Genomic DNA, 16,940 nt, shown 5'->3' with positions numbered 1-16,940 from the left:
CACACTGAATACCTCAGAAAGAGCAATGATATGCTGGATGAAACGAGACGAAACAGAACAAGGATGCATACACATATATAACATATTATAAACAAACACACGCGGAATATGCTCAAAAAACTTTTTGAGTTAAACTCCCAAGAAAGGGATGACTGTGGGATGATCTGTGAGATTCTGTTTGATTCATTGTGTGAAATAAAATAAAACAGGGAAGAAACATCCCCGCCAGCAGAACAGAACTTGGAGGTACAGCGGGTCTGCAAAACCCCAGAAAAAAACCAATTTACCACTGCTGATCCGGAAACTTCATTTCTCTAATAGTGTTTGTTCATTCATGTCATCATTCGTCCCCATATCATATCCCCATCACCCGCTATTCTCTCTACACACCCTCCCCCACCACCACCACCACCACCACCACCATCCTCTCATCAACCCCCTATTCTCTCTCTACACACCCTCCCCCACCACCACCACCACCACCACCGCCACCCTCACCACCATCGCCCCCTGCTCCCTCTCTACTCTCATCCCCACCACCACCCTATAATCGCCCCCTGCTCTCTCTCTACCCTCATCCCCGTCACCACCACCCTCACTACCATCGCCCCCCTGCTCTCTCTCTCCCCCCCCCCCCTCCCCCACAGTGCCCCCCTCTGTGCCTACGTGCCGGGTGCAGGGCTCCCTGGACGTGGGCAGCGACGTGCTGCTGCTGTGCAGCTCGGAGGAGGGCACGCCCACGCCCTCGTACTCCTGGGAGAAGCTGGACGCGCTGCCCCGGCTGCCCCACACCGCCATGCAAGGTACTGCTAAACACATCCTGGCCCCCGCCGCCGCCTCCGGACTGCCTTTTTGCTCCACCTTCGCCGGTAAATGTGACACACAAACACACACACACACACGTACAGCAGTGTCATGGCAACAAACGACCAAAAAAAAACCCAGCGCCATCGCCATGCTCCCGAGCACCTCTTCCCCACCCTCTCCTCGGTGATCCTGCTGGCGGGTGTTGAAGTGGACACTCTGTTTGTGTGTGTGTGTGTGTCTGTGTGTGCGTTTTGGATGTTTGTGTGAGTGTAAATGTGTGTATGGAGTGTTTTTTGTGTGTGAGAGTACATGGGTGTGTATACTTTTCATACAGCTGTGCATGTGTGGATAGGATATATTTGTGCTTTTTTTGTTTATGTGTGTGTGTGTGCGTGTACATGTTTATATGTGTGTATGTGTGTGGGGGTTTGTGTGTATTCATAATTTGATGATGGATCGGTGCTGTTTGTGGGGCTTGGGCTGTGCTGTGGCCAACTCTGCACTGTGTTTACACCCAGGCCTTGTTAGAAGTACAAGACTTATGGGTAGTGCGTCCTCATAGAACCCCAAGATCACTCCCAGTAATCACCTGAACCTCCGCTCGCCTCCCGACTGGAGGCTGTCAGGGCTGGTTGTATCGGCTGTGCAGTTGGTCCACAGTGTCTGTAATACAGTCGCTGTTCTATGCCCTGTCGTAATCTTCTCCTCTCATTAAAATGTCCCTTGTTACTGGAAAGCTACTCCTTTTACACTACCGGTCCACCTAAGGCTACATCAAAGCTATGTTGCTACGTGGGTTTGAGCTTTGGAGTCTGATCCAGGTGCAGCTTATTATTATAAACTGTAGAGTTTATTTTGCAGGTGTGCACCTGTGTTTAATGTATGCCTCTAAACAAAAAAGCAATTCATAAAAGACAAGTAGCCTTTTCTGGTGGAATCCAGTTGTGTATTGTCAAAAACTCTAACCTCATCGAGCCATTATCAAACTAACACCTTTTAACAAAACGAAGTATAGTTCCCTTTACTCATGTCGTTTTTAGTATCATTGTGTGAAATCGCTAATGAAATAAGGCTGTTCTTGATGATTTTGGTGGTCTATGACGCCCTCCAGTGGTAGAAAAAGTCAACACTGTTGAAACACTTGTAACTGTTAATCCTAATGCTGTTGAGTGATTTAATCATATCTGAATCCAGTTATTTATTTAACTTAACCATTGTTTAGTTCACCCATGTAATAATAGATCTGCCTTGCAGTTCAATATTAAGATGTAGTATTTCTTTTTTAACTCAGTGTCCGGTGTGTTGGGATCTTCCTGTGTGGTTTATTGTTTACTTTCATTTGTGTGTGTCTGTGTATGTGTACACCTGTGTATGTGTGTACCTGGATGCGTTGGTGTGTGTATGCTTGCCTACTTGTTTGTTTGCTTTCAAATCCTTGTGTGTGTGTTTCTCACCATGCTGTGGCCCTTGTGTGTTTGTTTGTGTTTCTCACCATGCCCTGGATCTTGTGTGTGTGTGTGTGTGTGTGTTTCTCACCATGCTGTGGCCCTTGTGTGTTTGTTTGTGTTTCTCACCATGCCCTGGATCTTGTGTGTGTGTGTGTGTGTGTGTGTGTGTGTGTGTGTGTGTTTCTCACCATTGTGCAAACCTTGTGTGTGTGGGTGTGTTTCTCACCATGCCGTGGCCCTTGTGTGTATGTGTGTTTTTGTGTGTTTCTCACCATGCTGTGGCCCTTGTGTACGTACGTGTGTGTGTGTGTGTGTGTGTGTGTGTGTGTGTGTGTGTGTGTGTGTGTGTGTGTGTGTGTGTGTGTGTGTGTGTGTGTGTGTGTGTGTGTGTGTGTGTGTGTGTGTTTCTCACCATGCTGTGGCCCTTGTGTATGTATGTGTGTGTGTGTGTGTGTGTGTGTGTGTGTGTGTGTGTGTGTGTGTGTGTGTGTGTGTGTGTGTGTGTGTGTGTGTGTGTGTGTGTGTGTGTGTGTGTGTGTTTCTCACCATGCTGTGGCCCTTGTATACGTGTGTGTGTGTGTGTGTTTCTCACCCTGCTGTGGTCCTTGTGTTTGCTCCTCCAGACCAGATGCAGGGCACCGTGACCCTGAGGAACATCAGCAGCAGCACCTCTGGTCTCTACCAGTGCTCCTCCAGCAACGCTGTAGGCAAGAGCACCTGTCTGCTCAACCTGCAGGTGGTCTCCCGTAAGTACACACACGCACACACACACACACGCACACACGCACGCACAATATCGCTCTCACACATGGACAAAGACAAACAACGAACAAACACCAGAGAGACACCACAGAAACTTTCTGGTATTGTTTTATTTTCGCTCGCTTGCTCTCTCCCGCTCTCCCTCTTGCAGAGATCCTCTTCTTAAAACCCACACACAAGCCTTTCCCTCATCCCCCCTCCTCTCTCTCTCTCTCTTTCGACCCACCCTCTGTATCTCTCCCTCTCGCCCCCTCCCCCCCCCCCCCCTCTGTCACTCACTCTATCTCTCCCTCCCTCTGCCTCCTTTTCTCTCAATCACTTTCTTTGTCTCTCTTTGTCTCTCTCTCTCTCTCTCTAACACCAACACAATAAATAAATCCACGCAGCGGGCCGCCGTGATAGCGTGCTTCCGACAAGCGGCTGCAGTGCAGCCAGAAGTCAGAGTGAATGACAGGTGTTTCATAATCACTCATGCTAACTCATTACCACGGCACACCTTGACATTGTTATCATCTGCGTCCAGACACGATGACAGATGGCTTCCTTAATGAGGATTAGATCACACACACACACACACACACACAAACACACACACGCAGACACAAACACACACGGGTCTTTTATAGACTGGCGAGGCTGCAGCTCTTTACCACGCCGCCAGACAAGGGGAGAGAGACACACACACACACACACACACACACACACACACACACACACACACACACACACACACACCCAACACACACACACACACACACCCAACATACACACACACACATACGGAGAAGATCCGCATTGAGCGCTTTCTTCTAGGGACACTGTTTAATTAGGAAACATAGCATAGGCAGAGACGAAGGGAAGAAAGTGAACTACCAAACTTGTAGAACGCCGGCATATCTCCCCATAAAGGGTCCAGTATGTAGCGGGGCGATAGTCCTGTGGCTCTAATTAAACAGGGCTGTGAACAGCAAGAGAAGTCTGTAAAGTTTCCGACCTAATTGAGCAGCCCAAAGCCCTTCTTGTTTAACTTCACAGTGAGGCCATTCGTTGTGATCAGATAATCAGAGTGGCGCTCACACTCAAGGACAACAAAGGACAGAGGAATAACAGTGACGCACATAGGTGCTCAGAGATATTTAAGAACAAAAATAAAATAGAAAAGGGTTATTCCCGTTTAATACCGCTCCATCCATCGCTCCATATGTTTGTGTCCTGTCACTGCTGTCCAGCAGCATGCACTGCCTCTCCTCAAGCTGTGGAGAGGCAGATATATCTAGGGGTGACAAACATGAAGCTGTTCTGCATCCCCATGCCTGATGGCAGAAATTGTGCCACGCTAGGAAGGGTTGACATTAAAAAAACGAGTTCATAATAAATAAAAAAAAGGCTGCCACTGGCGGATGTTTTAGGAGTGTTGGTTTTGAGGCGGCAAGGTTGACCGCTCAAAGCATAGCGGTCTCATTAAAAACAGGAAGGACGTTGTCATGGGAGCAACTTTTTGCCGCTCCTTCACTGGTTCCCTTGCTCTCTCCCATCCTCTCCGGATTCTCTTTGGCCTCATTGTTATTTCTCTTTCTTTGCTGTCACCTCTCTTTTTTTTGTCTCCTTCAACCCCTGTGTCTACAGCCGCCCCCACCCTCTCTTTCTCTCCGACTTCATCTCTCTCTCTCTCTGTGTTGCTCTTTACTTTCATAGCGCCGGTAGGCCTATAGTTTGGAGCAGATTTAGATGGCGAAGCTTCTGACCATTAGGCTAACGGCCAGAGCATTAGCATCAATGTGTTATTCATGGTGCATCCTACACAGTGGCTTCTTTTTGAACAATGTGGCCACACTAGGGTAATGGGCAGCCATTAGATCATCAGGTATTAGGCTTAATTCTCCATTGTCTTTATCTAAGCCGTTAGAAGAAGAGAAGGGGAAACATGTGCGATGGGTTATTTCCCAGGCAGGACCGGCAGTAATGCATGACATGAATTGGTGATCGGCTTCGCCATGCGATGTTTTTTGTTTTTCGGTTTGCGAGCACTATTTGTTGAAACATTTGTTTAAGTGCATGCTAATGCGTTTGCGTAATGCTTCTGGTGGGTAGAGCGGAATACTTTTGCCATCATTTAAAGTAGCTGACGGTGCTTAGCATACTAAACAGCAGGATTGGAACTGAAAATAACGGCAATATTTGAAATGCCAAGCAGCCATCTGTGAAAAATTACCAGTTTTTGAAAAATGATTCCAATGACACAAGTTTACATTATCCAGCTCAGCTTATTCATCTGGGCGGTATAATGTTTCTGTAAAACTATGCGTTGCTGCTTCTCATTCCCAGTCCTAGAGCCACACATGCATCCCAATATTAACAGTAGACACATCCCTGCCTAGATACACAGTCATGTTCAGATTAAAAGGTAGCCTATCATTGCGTAGCATTGAGGTTTGAGTAACAGGAGCGGTTGTACAATAGAGCATAGATTCAGAGTGAGAGGAGGAAGTAAACGTGGCAGGAGAAGGTCGAGCCAAGCTATGAATATATGCATGTCTGTTTTCTTATGGTCCTTTCTTGTGTCCCCACCCCCATCTGTGTGTCTCAGCCCAGCCCCAGAGCGTGGGTCTGATAGCGGGGACCATCGCCACGGGGGTGCTGGCACTCATCATTTGCTCCCTGCTGGTGGTGGTTTCACTCTTCTACTGGAAGAACAAGAACAAGTACGACGAGGAGGAGATCCCCAACGAGATCAGGTCTCTCTCCTCCTCTCCTTTTCTCTCTCTCTTTCTCTGCCTCTCTTAGTAAGTCTCTCTCTCTCTCTCTCTCTCTCTCCCTCTGTCTCTCTGTCTCTCTGTCTCTCTGTCTCTCTCTGTCTCTGTCTCTGTCTCTGTCTCTGTCTCTCTCTCTCGCTCTCGCTCTCGCTCTCTCTGTCCCTGTCTCTCTCGCTATCGCTCTCTCTCTTTCTCAGCCTCTTAGTAAGTCTCTCTCTCTCTCTGTCTCTCTGTCTCTCTGTCTCTTTCTCTCTCTCTCTCTCTCTCTCTCTCTCTCTCTCTCTCTGTCTCTCTGTCTCTCTCTCTCTCTCTCTCTCTCTCTCTCTCTCTCTCTCTCTCTCTGTCTCTCTCTCTCTCTCTCTCTCTCTCTCTCTCTCTCTCTCTCTCTCTCTCTCTCTCTCTCTCTCTGTCTCTCTCTCTCTCTCTCTCTCTCTCTCTCTCTCTCTCTCTCTCTCTCTCTCTCTCTCTCTCTCTCTCTCTCTCTCTCTCTATCTGTCACTCTCTCTGGGACGCTCTCTCCTCTTTCTCTCACTCTGTCTTTGTCCCTCTTTTTCTTTCTCACACACACTATCTCTCACTCCCTCTGCCTCCCGTTCTCTCACTCTCTCTTGCTTTGTCTCTCCTTCCCTCCCTCTCTCTCTTTCTCTGTATATGATCTATCTCCCTCTCTTTCAGGTGCACACACACACACACACACACACACACACACACACACACACACACACACACACACACACACACACACACACACACACACACACACACACACACACACACAGGACTCCCTGCAGCAGATGTTTTTGCTAAGCACCGTTGCATTTACAGTTATAATGATAGCCTGTGGGGGGCAGGGTTGGTAAATAAAAGTACATGGTCGTGAAAAATGTGAAATTTGAAATTTCTCGCCTCCCACCTTTCCTCTTTTGCAATAACTGAACTGGCAAGTTACGCCCTAAACCCACTGAAGCCTGTGGTGCATAGTAATGCATATTGAAGCCATCAATCTGATGGTTAGTGCAGGCGTAAGCTGTATGCCTTCAGTGCTTGTTGCAGTATTGCCAATGTGCAGCATTAAGAATTTACAGTGGCAATGAGATGCACAATACAAGAAAGACATTTTAGGTTCTCTTCAGTAGAATTCCCTGCCATTGCACAATGAAAACAAAACAGATTCAAGATTGAAATTAGATTGAAAGACTTTATTCGGGTTTATTTTTTCTTTTCCCGTACACACTTTTTTTTATCGCCACAACCTAATTTGTCTTTTGAAACATTCTGCTGAAGCTCTTTGAGTTGTTCAAATTGGCTGCAATTTCTCCTCAAAATTGCTTCATTAATCAATTTGTAGATAAGTCATTGTTGCAATATTTCAAGCACGGGTTGGCTGGTAGGATAACATCTGCTTCATTTTGGGCCTGACTGCCTTCCCTGCATTCACAATGTCTTCAGCACATCTTCCTGCCTCAGGCCGCTGATGCTTTCCACTTACGCAGCAAATCACAATGGAGATTCTCCCTCGGACAAATACATCAGGTGCCAGGCGCCGCGACTGCTACATTACTTAGAAGAAAACCCTCTGTGGGGCAGAGAACCCTTTTTAAAAAGATACCCGGTCGCGTAAACAGCGCTTGAATTTCATTATCGCAGATGTGCATTCCCCAAATGCCCATTTAGAAATCGGTAAATGTTTTAATCAAATGTACGAGTGGTGGTGAAAGACGATGGGGAACGGCCATCTGTTTCAGGCAGGAATAAATGACGGGAGAACGGCGATTGCTCAGATGTGTCAGTGCTGAAGGAGAGCCTTAAGGTTACCCGGCAAGGCTAAGACGCAGGATGTTATGTTCCATGATGGAGGATTGGCAGTTGACCTCGTTGAATTCTTTGCATTTTTAATCAGCAATGTTTCTATGTTTTCAGTCTAACCATTTGCTTGGTTGGATCGGATAAGGTTTGTAGAGGGATTTGGCTTGGTCATGGTTTTTTCTATCCACCGCACTTAAAAACCCATTGCATCGAGTTTATGGCAGCAACGGGCAGCACTGATGCTAAAATTGAAATGCTTCAGAACCTGAATGATTGTCCTCTTTTATGTTGTAGTTTAAAGCCAAGCTATTCATTTTCTTGTTCAGTTGCAGCCTTTAAATAACAACAACAACAACAACAACATGCAGATTTATATCTCCGTTATCGTAAAGGAAAACATTTTTCCCAAATGGGGAACAAGCCAGCAGGAGGACGCCATACCACTCTCTACATTGACATCACATTTATTTATTTAGCTGGCGCTTTTATGCAAAGTGACTCACAATAAGTGCGTTCAACCGCAAAGATACACCCCATAAACGCCACCGACCATGAGAGCACATACAAATCAGGGAAATAGGCTACGAGCCTCAAGTGCCAACATTTTAGAAACAAGAGATTAGCCTTTTTCACGGGGCCAAGAAGCAGTCTGAACAGATGAGGTTTTCAGTCCGGAGCGGGGGAATGTGTACGGCCTGTGCGGTCGTGATGGAGTCAGTGGGGGAGTGAGCTCCCCCGCTGACTCTCCCATCAGGACCACTCAGACCATACACAGGAACCATGACTCCAGATGGGGAGTCGGCAGGGGGGAGGGGGGGGCTCATTCCATCTCTGACCGCGCCATCGCTGAACCCTCTCCTCCGCAGGGAGGACGACCTTCCGCCCAAGCGCTCGTCGTCGGGGAAGGCGTTCCACGCCGACGCCTCCTCCTCGGAGAACGACACGCTGACCTCCACCAACACCTACAACAGCCGCTACTGGCACAACCCCAAGCCCAACTACGACACCAACTCCTACACGCGCTACAACGGCGACACGCGCCACACCTTCTCCACCGCCGCCACGCACGGCACACACCCGCAGCACGTGCACGGTCAACACCCCGGCCACGCCCACCCCCACGGCCACGGCCACGCGCACGGACAAGGGCACGGCCACGGCCACGGCCACGGTCACGGGCCGGCGCCGCAGCCGCCGCCGCCCCCACCGGCGTCGTTGGCGGCCGGGGCGGTCTCGGCGCCGGGCTCGGCCCCGTTGCCCCGCCACGCCCCGCCCCAGCTCCAGGGCACCACGGCGACGCTGACTTCCTCCTTGGCCAACGGCGGAAGCCACACACTGCCACCGCCCAAGACCCTGGTGGTCACCACGAACTCGGCCCCCTCCCCGGCCGTGAAGACGCGGAGCAACGGGGCGGCGGGCCACAAGGGGGCGCCGGCGTCGGCGCGCGGCCAGCACACACACTCGTACGCGGTGAGCCAGGCCACGCTGGAGCGCATGGGGGCGGTGCCCGTCATGGTGCCCGCCCAGAGCAGAGCCGGATCGCTGGTATGAGGTACGGGATGCAGTGAGGATGGGGCGGGGGGGGGGGTGGGGGAGATAAACGCTGGCCTCTGAAAGCCCCCTCTTTAACCCCACTCAGGTCTTTTCCAAATCAAAGTGGAGACGGACGCATGCCCTCACCTTCCTTCCCGCCGCGAGATCAATGGAGAACTCACTCTGGATCGTTCCTTGAGACCGTGCAGCCCAGGACAGCCTTTTCCCTTTAACCAAACCACACCGCTCTTGCTGGGGTTTTTTTTGTTCTCTCTTTTCCCCCCCCATCTGTCGATCTCGCTCTACCTTTTTATTTTTTATCTCACTTCGTGTTAAGAGAGTGCTTGTAGGTTGTGTCCACAGCCACCGGGGCGGGGCTGATTCATGGGCCCCAGTTGTCACTCCCGGTGGCCAGGACGCCCCCTTAATGATGTTGGTAGGAAACTCAGAAGGACCGTATCCCAGTGAGTGGCCCAGAGTGATTCACAGATCTCTTACAGAAGAGGAAGCCATTGTGACTGAATCATGTCAACGACTCAGCAGCAACAAACAGGATCTTCATCTCCATGTGTGTGTGCATGTGTGCTTCTGTGTGTGTGTGTGTGTGTGTGTGTGTGTGTGTGTGTGTGTGTGTGTGTGTGTGTGTGTGTGTGTGTGTGTGTGTGTGTGTGTGTGTGTGTGTCCATAAATGCATGATCAAACGGAAACAAGCTTGGAACTCGAACATTAAAAGAAGAAAAACTAATGATTAATGCATGTGTGCTTTGTTTGAGAAATCAATTTGAGATTATTTGCAATGCTTTCTTCTCACGTTTTTTATTTTGGATTTGAACTAAAACAGTGATACAGATGATAATGGTGATGAGAAATGAATTGTTGTTGTTAGAATGTTTTACCTGATGCTATCTGAATGAAGAAATTAACATATACTTGTTGGATGAAATATGCACGGAAGGTTTATTAGGAGATAAATAATGGCAATTTCAAGGGTTGGGGCTTGCCTGTCAAAATAGTTTTTTAATATTTTGCATCTTATTTTACATTATTAACCATTTTATTTTAGGTTTTTGCACTTTTTTAAGCAATTTTCCATTTCACTTGCTCTATTATAAACCATACCTGTCTCTTTCAATTGCAATGCTTTATCAATGGCGGAAAAAATATTTGTTTTGCACATCCTATTGTTAAAGAATTGTTACAAGGTATACAATGACATTACGTATATCAATGGCCACTGGTGGATTCAACAAGCGCTGTATGTTCCTGGATAATTGCACAATAATTTCCATATAGATCAGACTGGTAAATTATATATTTTAAGGTATGGCTCAAGTCCACAGAGCCATCAATTCAGTTTATCTCCTATCAGTGCTGCTTACAAAATATGAGGATGTCTACTTTCATAAATGAAGTAAGAGAAAATAGGAGGAAGAGAACTAATATATATATATGTATGTATATATACAAATATATATATGAAAGACGCAAACAAAACAGTTTTTTACTGTATATATTGTATCTAATACTGATAGGCTATGCTAAGGGAGTAAAACTATTGATCTAATTCTTAAATGTACAATGGATGATTCAATTACATCAAATACTGTGTTTTAAATGTACGAATTCTTTGGGTTTACAGTCATTTTTTACAGTTAACACTATTTTAATTCTATAGACTATTTTTAGATAAGCAGATAAAATTTTTTTCATCAATCTTCTTATGACCTATTGACCCTATTTTAATTGGGGGTTTCGAGTTAATTTGAAACACGCTGAAATACCATATGTTTCGCCATATGTTTAGATACAACAGTATTTATAATAATTTTTTAACCAACAGTTACTAGATAAACAATACTATATAAACACATTAAATCCATTGGAGAAAATGAATAAATGTATACGTGTGGAAATATGTAATTGTCCCAAAGTCTGCCAATCCTTCTATAATCTTGTTACAGAACATTAATAATGATTACCTTCCAGCAATGATGCAACTCCATGTTAAAAGCTATTCTCTGTTCAAGTTGAAGTTGTCTCTCGTTTTGTTTTGTTGTCCTGAGGTGCTGGCACACTGCCTCAACAAACACTCGACTGATAAATGTCGGCCGAAATTGGCCCACAGCAATTCAGCACCGCCACGTCAAGAAACCTCACCAGCCCACCACCACCAACTGGAATGGCCCGATGTATGGGTATGCTGGAGCAGTGTGCCAACCCCTTAATCAGGAACTGACTTCATTAGCAAACAAGGCCAAGAAAGAACAAATCAAAGTCCCTGTTGTCACGGCTTTGGATTCCGCCGCCACATCTTATTGTTATTAAAAATCACCAAGTCCTTTGCTTTTGGGGTTCTTTCCACTCATCGCACCCTGCATGACTCCCCCCGCACAACAAATGTGCACAGCGCCGTGGTGTCAGTGTAGGCCGGCCACCCACCTTCTGTGACAAGAGGCGATTGAGAGATGGGAATTCTATTCCAGGGAACACGCATTGCTCTCACTCTTCCCTGGGGCAGCTGAGCGATAGATCCACCCGATGCAATATTGTGTTTTTTTTCTAAATGCGTTCTGTGTGCAGAAATTCGCTGAGAGGAGAATATGAGAGCAGGAGTTTGGCACTGCTGCAGACTGATGAAGGGAAAAAAGTATGAATAGCAATTAAATAACTCTATAAACCCAATAAATATTCAGATGATGAGAGCAGCAAGCCAAGCCAGGCAGCCATGTGTTTCAAATTACAGATGATGCCGTCCACCTCTGAGACAGCCGTAGAAAATTAATGAGATCCGCTGCGTTTCAGCCATCACCCCAGTCGTTGCATATGCAGTTGTTTTCCATATTTTTATTGTATTCATGTTTTTGTTTCATAATGTGTCAATAATATAATAATATATTGAGACCTGGGTCAGATATCCACCAGTCAAGCTGCTTGGTGTGGTTTATATTTATCACATTGAGTAGTCTATCAATCATAAATAAGAATTATTATGATAATAATAGTTTGACAATTTACTGACTGTTGAGTATTTCTAAACCAAAGGGAAGGCAAAGTTCTTAAAGTTCAAGATTTCATTCAAAAACTTTGCTTTGTCATTCACCATGGTCATTATAAAAAAATGTCAATGTCGAGCAATATAGAATTTTTCACATTTCCCTAATAAGAATTCAGCTCCATTTATTGTTCCTGCACAGTGCCCCAAAAGTCTGCTCTGCAGACACATCCATGTTTTAAACACACACATACACACACATACACACAAAAACACACCAACCTCAACAACCATCCACATACACTCATTAACACAGCTGAATAAACATGCACACACACACGCTCACGCTCTGGTCGAGGACATTAGGGGAGCTGGCTTCACTCAGATGATCAAAGATGTTCTCACCTCAGAACATCACACCCAACCCTTTGTAGAAAGAATCAAAACAGCCGCACTAGTAGCAGTAGCCGGACAGCCCTGCCAGAAGCTGCAAGACCTGGCTTTAGGAAAATATAATGAGAGAGCATGTGCCTACAGGCCCCCACTCTCTCACACCTCACACAACCTCCCCCCACCCTCTGTCTCTCTCTCTCTCTCTCTCTCTCTCTCTCTCTCTCTCTCTCTCTCTCTCTCTCTCTCTCTAATACACACAATCCCGCATCATCCCTCTCTCACAATCTCTCTCCCCCACATCTTCTCTCCCACTTCCATCCCTTTCCCTTTCCTTCTCCTCCTCCCCCTGACCCTCTCTCATGGCCTAACCTTCCCTGGTCATTGGTCTGAGAAGGTGAGGAGGGAAGTCTGCTTCTTCTCCTCCAGTGGTTTCCAAAGGTTGACAAAGTTTGGAGGTCCCTGCCATGTTTTTCTCTTTCGTGTCAAAACAACTATATATATAAAAAAACAAACCTCCTTACTGGGACTTTTTCATTATTTTTCATTCTTTGTTTTGGTTGGTTTGGTTGCTCTGAATCACGAGGCGAGTCATGGATTATTGAGCTTTTGTTCTGACTCTCTGTCAACGTCTAGGTCATTTAAACCACAAGTGGTACGATGTCATTTGGTTGAATGCTAGTATGGTGTTGAACATAAATCAACGGCAAAGGGGTGCAAAATACCACAGAGCAAAGAACCCGTTGTGTAAATATTCCGAATGCAACCTTGTGCTTGGTGTTTGGATGGATTGGAAGTCGGAAAACGAGTGTTGGAGGAGGTTGTAGTGAATAAATCATGTTAATACATTCTAACCGGGATCATGTCATGTTTCTGTTTTGCTGTGTGCCTTCTGTCTGCATTTATGCATGACACACTGCATGCCTTCCGGATTGCGGTGCCATTTCTGGATGTGTTAAAAGGATGATCACTGGTGATGCCACTATTTTTTACACCAATGGATGCTTGCCGTAATTATAGCTCACTAGTTCATTTAATTATGATCTGCATTGTATTACTGCATAATGGAATCATATTAGCCATGTTCTGACTCAAAGGAGATGTACCATGCCTCCAATGCATTATATTGAATGAGGAAAGACACTAGTATAATTGTTGGAAAGCTTTCAGTCTCAGACACCCATGCTAAACCTCTTAACGTTTCAAATGGGTCTGCTTAGGCAAAGCCAATGGGGAAATAGGCTTTTGTAAATTAGCTATTAAGAAATGCCTCAAACTTAATGGACTTGGAATGCCTTGCATGTTTGGTTGATGCAGTAGGGGAACCAAATGTTTACTATGTAATCGCAAAGGTTCAAAGTCTTTAAACATTGTTTAATTAATTTTTCTAATGTATTTCATCCATAATCTGGTGCGCAAGCTTTGTTTAAGCACGCTAAGATCTTTAGCTTGTATAAGAAGGAACCTATTAAACAAACCCATTATAATGTGGCCATAATCTTTCATTTGATCATAAACCAGCAATGCTGTCGAGGGCTGATTTATGAACAAGTCGATGCGTGTGTTGCATGTCAATTCTATAATTGCTGGAGAGCCATCAATAACCTTCAGAATGTTAGGAACGCTGTTGTGGCTGTGGTTTGCTGAACAACACAAACAAGCCATGTCAACCAAATACTGCAGTCTCGACGGAATACGTTTGATCGAAGCAGTTATAATAATCCATACAACTAATAACGAGATGGAGATGAATCCCGTCACAGTGTCTCTTTTTAATTTGAATCAACCGGGGACGTCTTTGGCTCCCTCACAGCATTTGGCTCCCTGAAGTCTTAGCCACGTTTATCCTTTATTTTCTTCCGCTGGACATCATCCTTCTCCGTGCTTCGCCCTCGGTCAACCCCCCCACTGCTGTCTTGTACGGCGCTAATAAATGTCCGCAAAGCCTGCCATGCCAGCCGTGAGTATATATATTTCAGCCCGCTAGGTCGGGGCTGAACACGGCACAAACCTTTTAACTTTATTAAACTGTCCAGACACTGTGGTGTTTTATGCCGTGATTTTTTCTTTTTTCACATAGGAGTCTAGTAATCGGAGCCCCCTTTTAGATCGGCACGGGTTACTAACCCGACTTTCAACTCCTCCTTTTTCAACTTCTTTCATTTCCTCTCTGTCGGTGCTTTTCCATCCCTCACTCTTTCCCTCTTTTGTCTCTTTTATCACAGTTGATCTCATTCTCTATCATCTCTCTCTCTCTCTCTCTCTCCCTCTCTCTCTCTCTCTCTCTCTCTCTCTCTCTCTCTCTCTCTCTCTCTCTCTCTCTCTCTCTCTCTCTCTCTCTCTCTCTCTCTCTCTCTCTCTCTCTCTCTCTCACATACACACTCACACTCTCTCACACACACACACACACTGTCTCCAGCTCCCCTGTGCGCTGCTTTTAAATCTAATTGATGATATTAAGTACAATCAGCCACAGGCTCATGTCATACCCAGACATTTCCTTCCTCTGTGTGCTTTCAACTGGCCTGGATGATAGCTCAACAGAGGGCGGGCAGAAACATCCTCACAGCCAAATGTTCTTCTGGTGGGTCACTAATGTTTGAAAGATGGCTTTCAAAGTCACTGTGACATTGCGTGCACTTACGTGCGTGCACTCGTACACATGCGGTTGCCAAGTCTGTGTGTGTGCCTGCGCACGATCGTGTGTGATAGTGCATATGTGTCCAGACAGTTTGAAATCCACAATCCACATAATATACTCGGCATTAGTGTGTCAATTGCCAATATTTTCCAATATAATACTAAGCAATAGACGATGGAATAGGATCTGAAAGACAGGACTGGACTGAGGGACTTCACTGAAGCCCTGAAGTTCCTCAGAAAGACCGGACTGGACTGAGGACTTCACTGTAGCCCTAAAGTTCCACAGAAAGACCGGACTGGACTGAGGGGCTTCACTATAGCCCTGAAGTCCCTCAGAAAGACCGGACTGGACTTTTGTAGCCGCGAGGCACTGGTGCACTCTCTGGCACATCATCTCAAGTTGATATATATTTGAGGCATAGGTGTAATTTACACTGGAGACGCTGGGGACGAATAAAATGTTACTCCGACCCCATAGCGATCCCCCACCGCATTGCCTTAAATTGGATGAAGACCCTTGAAAGAAGAGATTTCCTCTGAGCCCGTGTGTCCCCATCATTTTTCAAGGCGGCGACACCCTTGGTTAGGTGTTCTTTCCCGGGTCTGGTATTTAACAGGCCCGATGAGCTTAAAAAGTGACCATTTGTCTACAATGGCTCATTGATTGCTTTGACTTGATCATTAGACATCTTTGCATTCACATTGTGGTTTCTTTGGTAGCGGCGGGGGTGGTGAGATGGGACCTTGGTGTTATGAAGTTCCCCGGACTAAAGGAGCGATCGCATCTCTTTCCAACCCACCCTTACCTGTCTCTGGGCATGATTGACTGCTCTATTGGAAGGGTGCTGGGCGCTGAAGGTCATGATTCAATGGGCTTGGTATATGTTATAGCTCCTGTGCTACGTGTTAGAGGCTATGCTAATGCTAAAACAGACAATGCTAATGCTAATAATATAATCAATATTATACAATTTATCTCTCCATTAAAATACGCCCCAAAACAATAGCAATAAAAATACATTATAATAACGCTCATATTGTGCTTGCACCAATGTAATAATAATAAGCATAATAATAATAATTATTATGATTGTTATTGTTCTAGCGCCACTTAATGCATGTAACAAAGGGCTTGGCATGAACACAGGGGAGGACAGCGATGTAGTGGCCAAGATTCATGGGATGCATCAGAGCAGCCAGGGAAATCACAGTCACTTGGCCTTGATGGTCAGAGAAGACTTAATCTAATAAAACCATTACGTTGAAACATCCTTCCTGAGCTTTACAGGGGGAACTCATTCAACGTCGGCTGCCGCTCCCCTCACCCGTGCCACCGCTGGCCCTCATCTACTTCCTGGCTGCTCCGTGCCCAGCCTGGGCCCTGGCCAGCTGGCATCGTACTCCATTAGGGGTCTGCTTGTATTGAGTCTTAAAAGCTGCCCCGGTTGTGGCTGTCTGAAACACCGCTGGCCCCATCAGCGCGCCTTGATTCATGTCCGCATGTTGCACCCCTGACCCGTTTGATCTGAAATCTAGAGGTCACCCAGCATGCATTGCATTTGCCTCCTACCCATCGGACACGGGCGTTTTATGCGTGTGCAATAACGGGAGATTTCGCACCTGTGCGCAAGCCGGCCGGGGATGTTCAATACACTAACCTTTGGAGAAGGAACACAATTGAAAAGGAAAGGGAGGGTGAGAAAAGAAGAAGGCAGGAATCCATTTGCTGGGAGGGCGGTGAGTTGGTCAGCCTGGGACCCAAGAGCAGCCAATTAGACCTCTCTGGTGTCCAAGATGAATGCATAA

The 16,940-nt window shown here is 46.2% G+C and overlaps 1 protein-coding gene across 2 annotated transcripts in view; it reads left to right on the top strand.

The window, feature by feature from the left end:
* The window catches only part of igsf11 (immunoglobulin superfamily member 11), a 100,720-nt gene extending 87,375 nt beyond the window's left edge, over nt 1-13,345 (top strand). For both annotated transcript variants that reach the window (XM_030381792.1, XM_030381791.1), the window contains 5 exons: nt 648-803; nt 2,879-3,001; nt 5,605-5,752; nt 8,443-9,128; nt 9,216-13,345. In XM_030381792.1, the coding sequence (XP_030237652.1) occupies nt 648-803; nt 2,879-3,001; nt 5,605-5,752; nt 8,443-9,127 (1,112 nt within the window). In that variant the 3' untranslated portion in view covers nt 9,128; nt 9,216-13,345. The remainder of the gene's footprint in view (nt 1-647; nt 804-2,878; nt 3,002-5,604; nt 5,753-8,442; nt 9,129-9,215) is intronic.
* The last annotated feature ends 3,595 nt before the right edge of the window (nt 13,346-16,940 follow it).

Source organism: Gadus morhua, chromosome 16, assembly GCF_902167405.1.
Source record: "Gadus morhua chromosome 16, gadMor3.0, whole genome shotgun sequence".
Taxonomy (NCBI): Eukaryota; Metazoa; Chordata; class Actinopteri; order Gadiformes; family Gadidae; genus Gadus; species Gadus morhua.
This window is presented reverse-complemented; position numbering and strand designations above follow the sequence as displayed.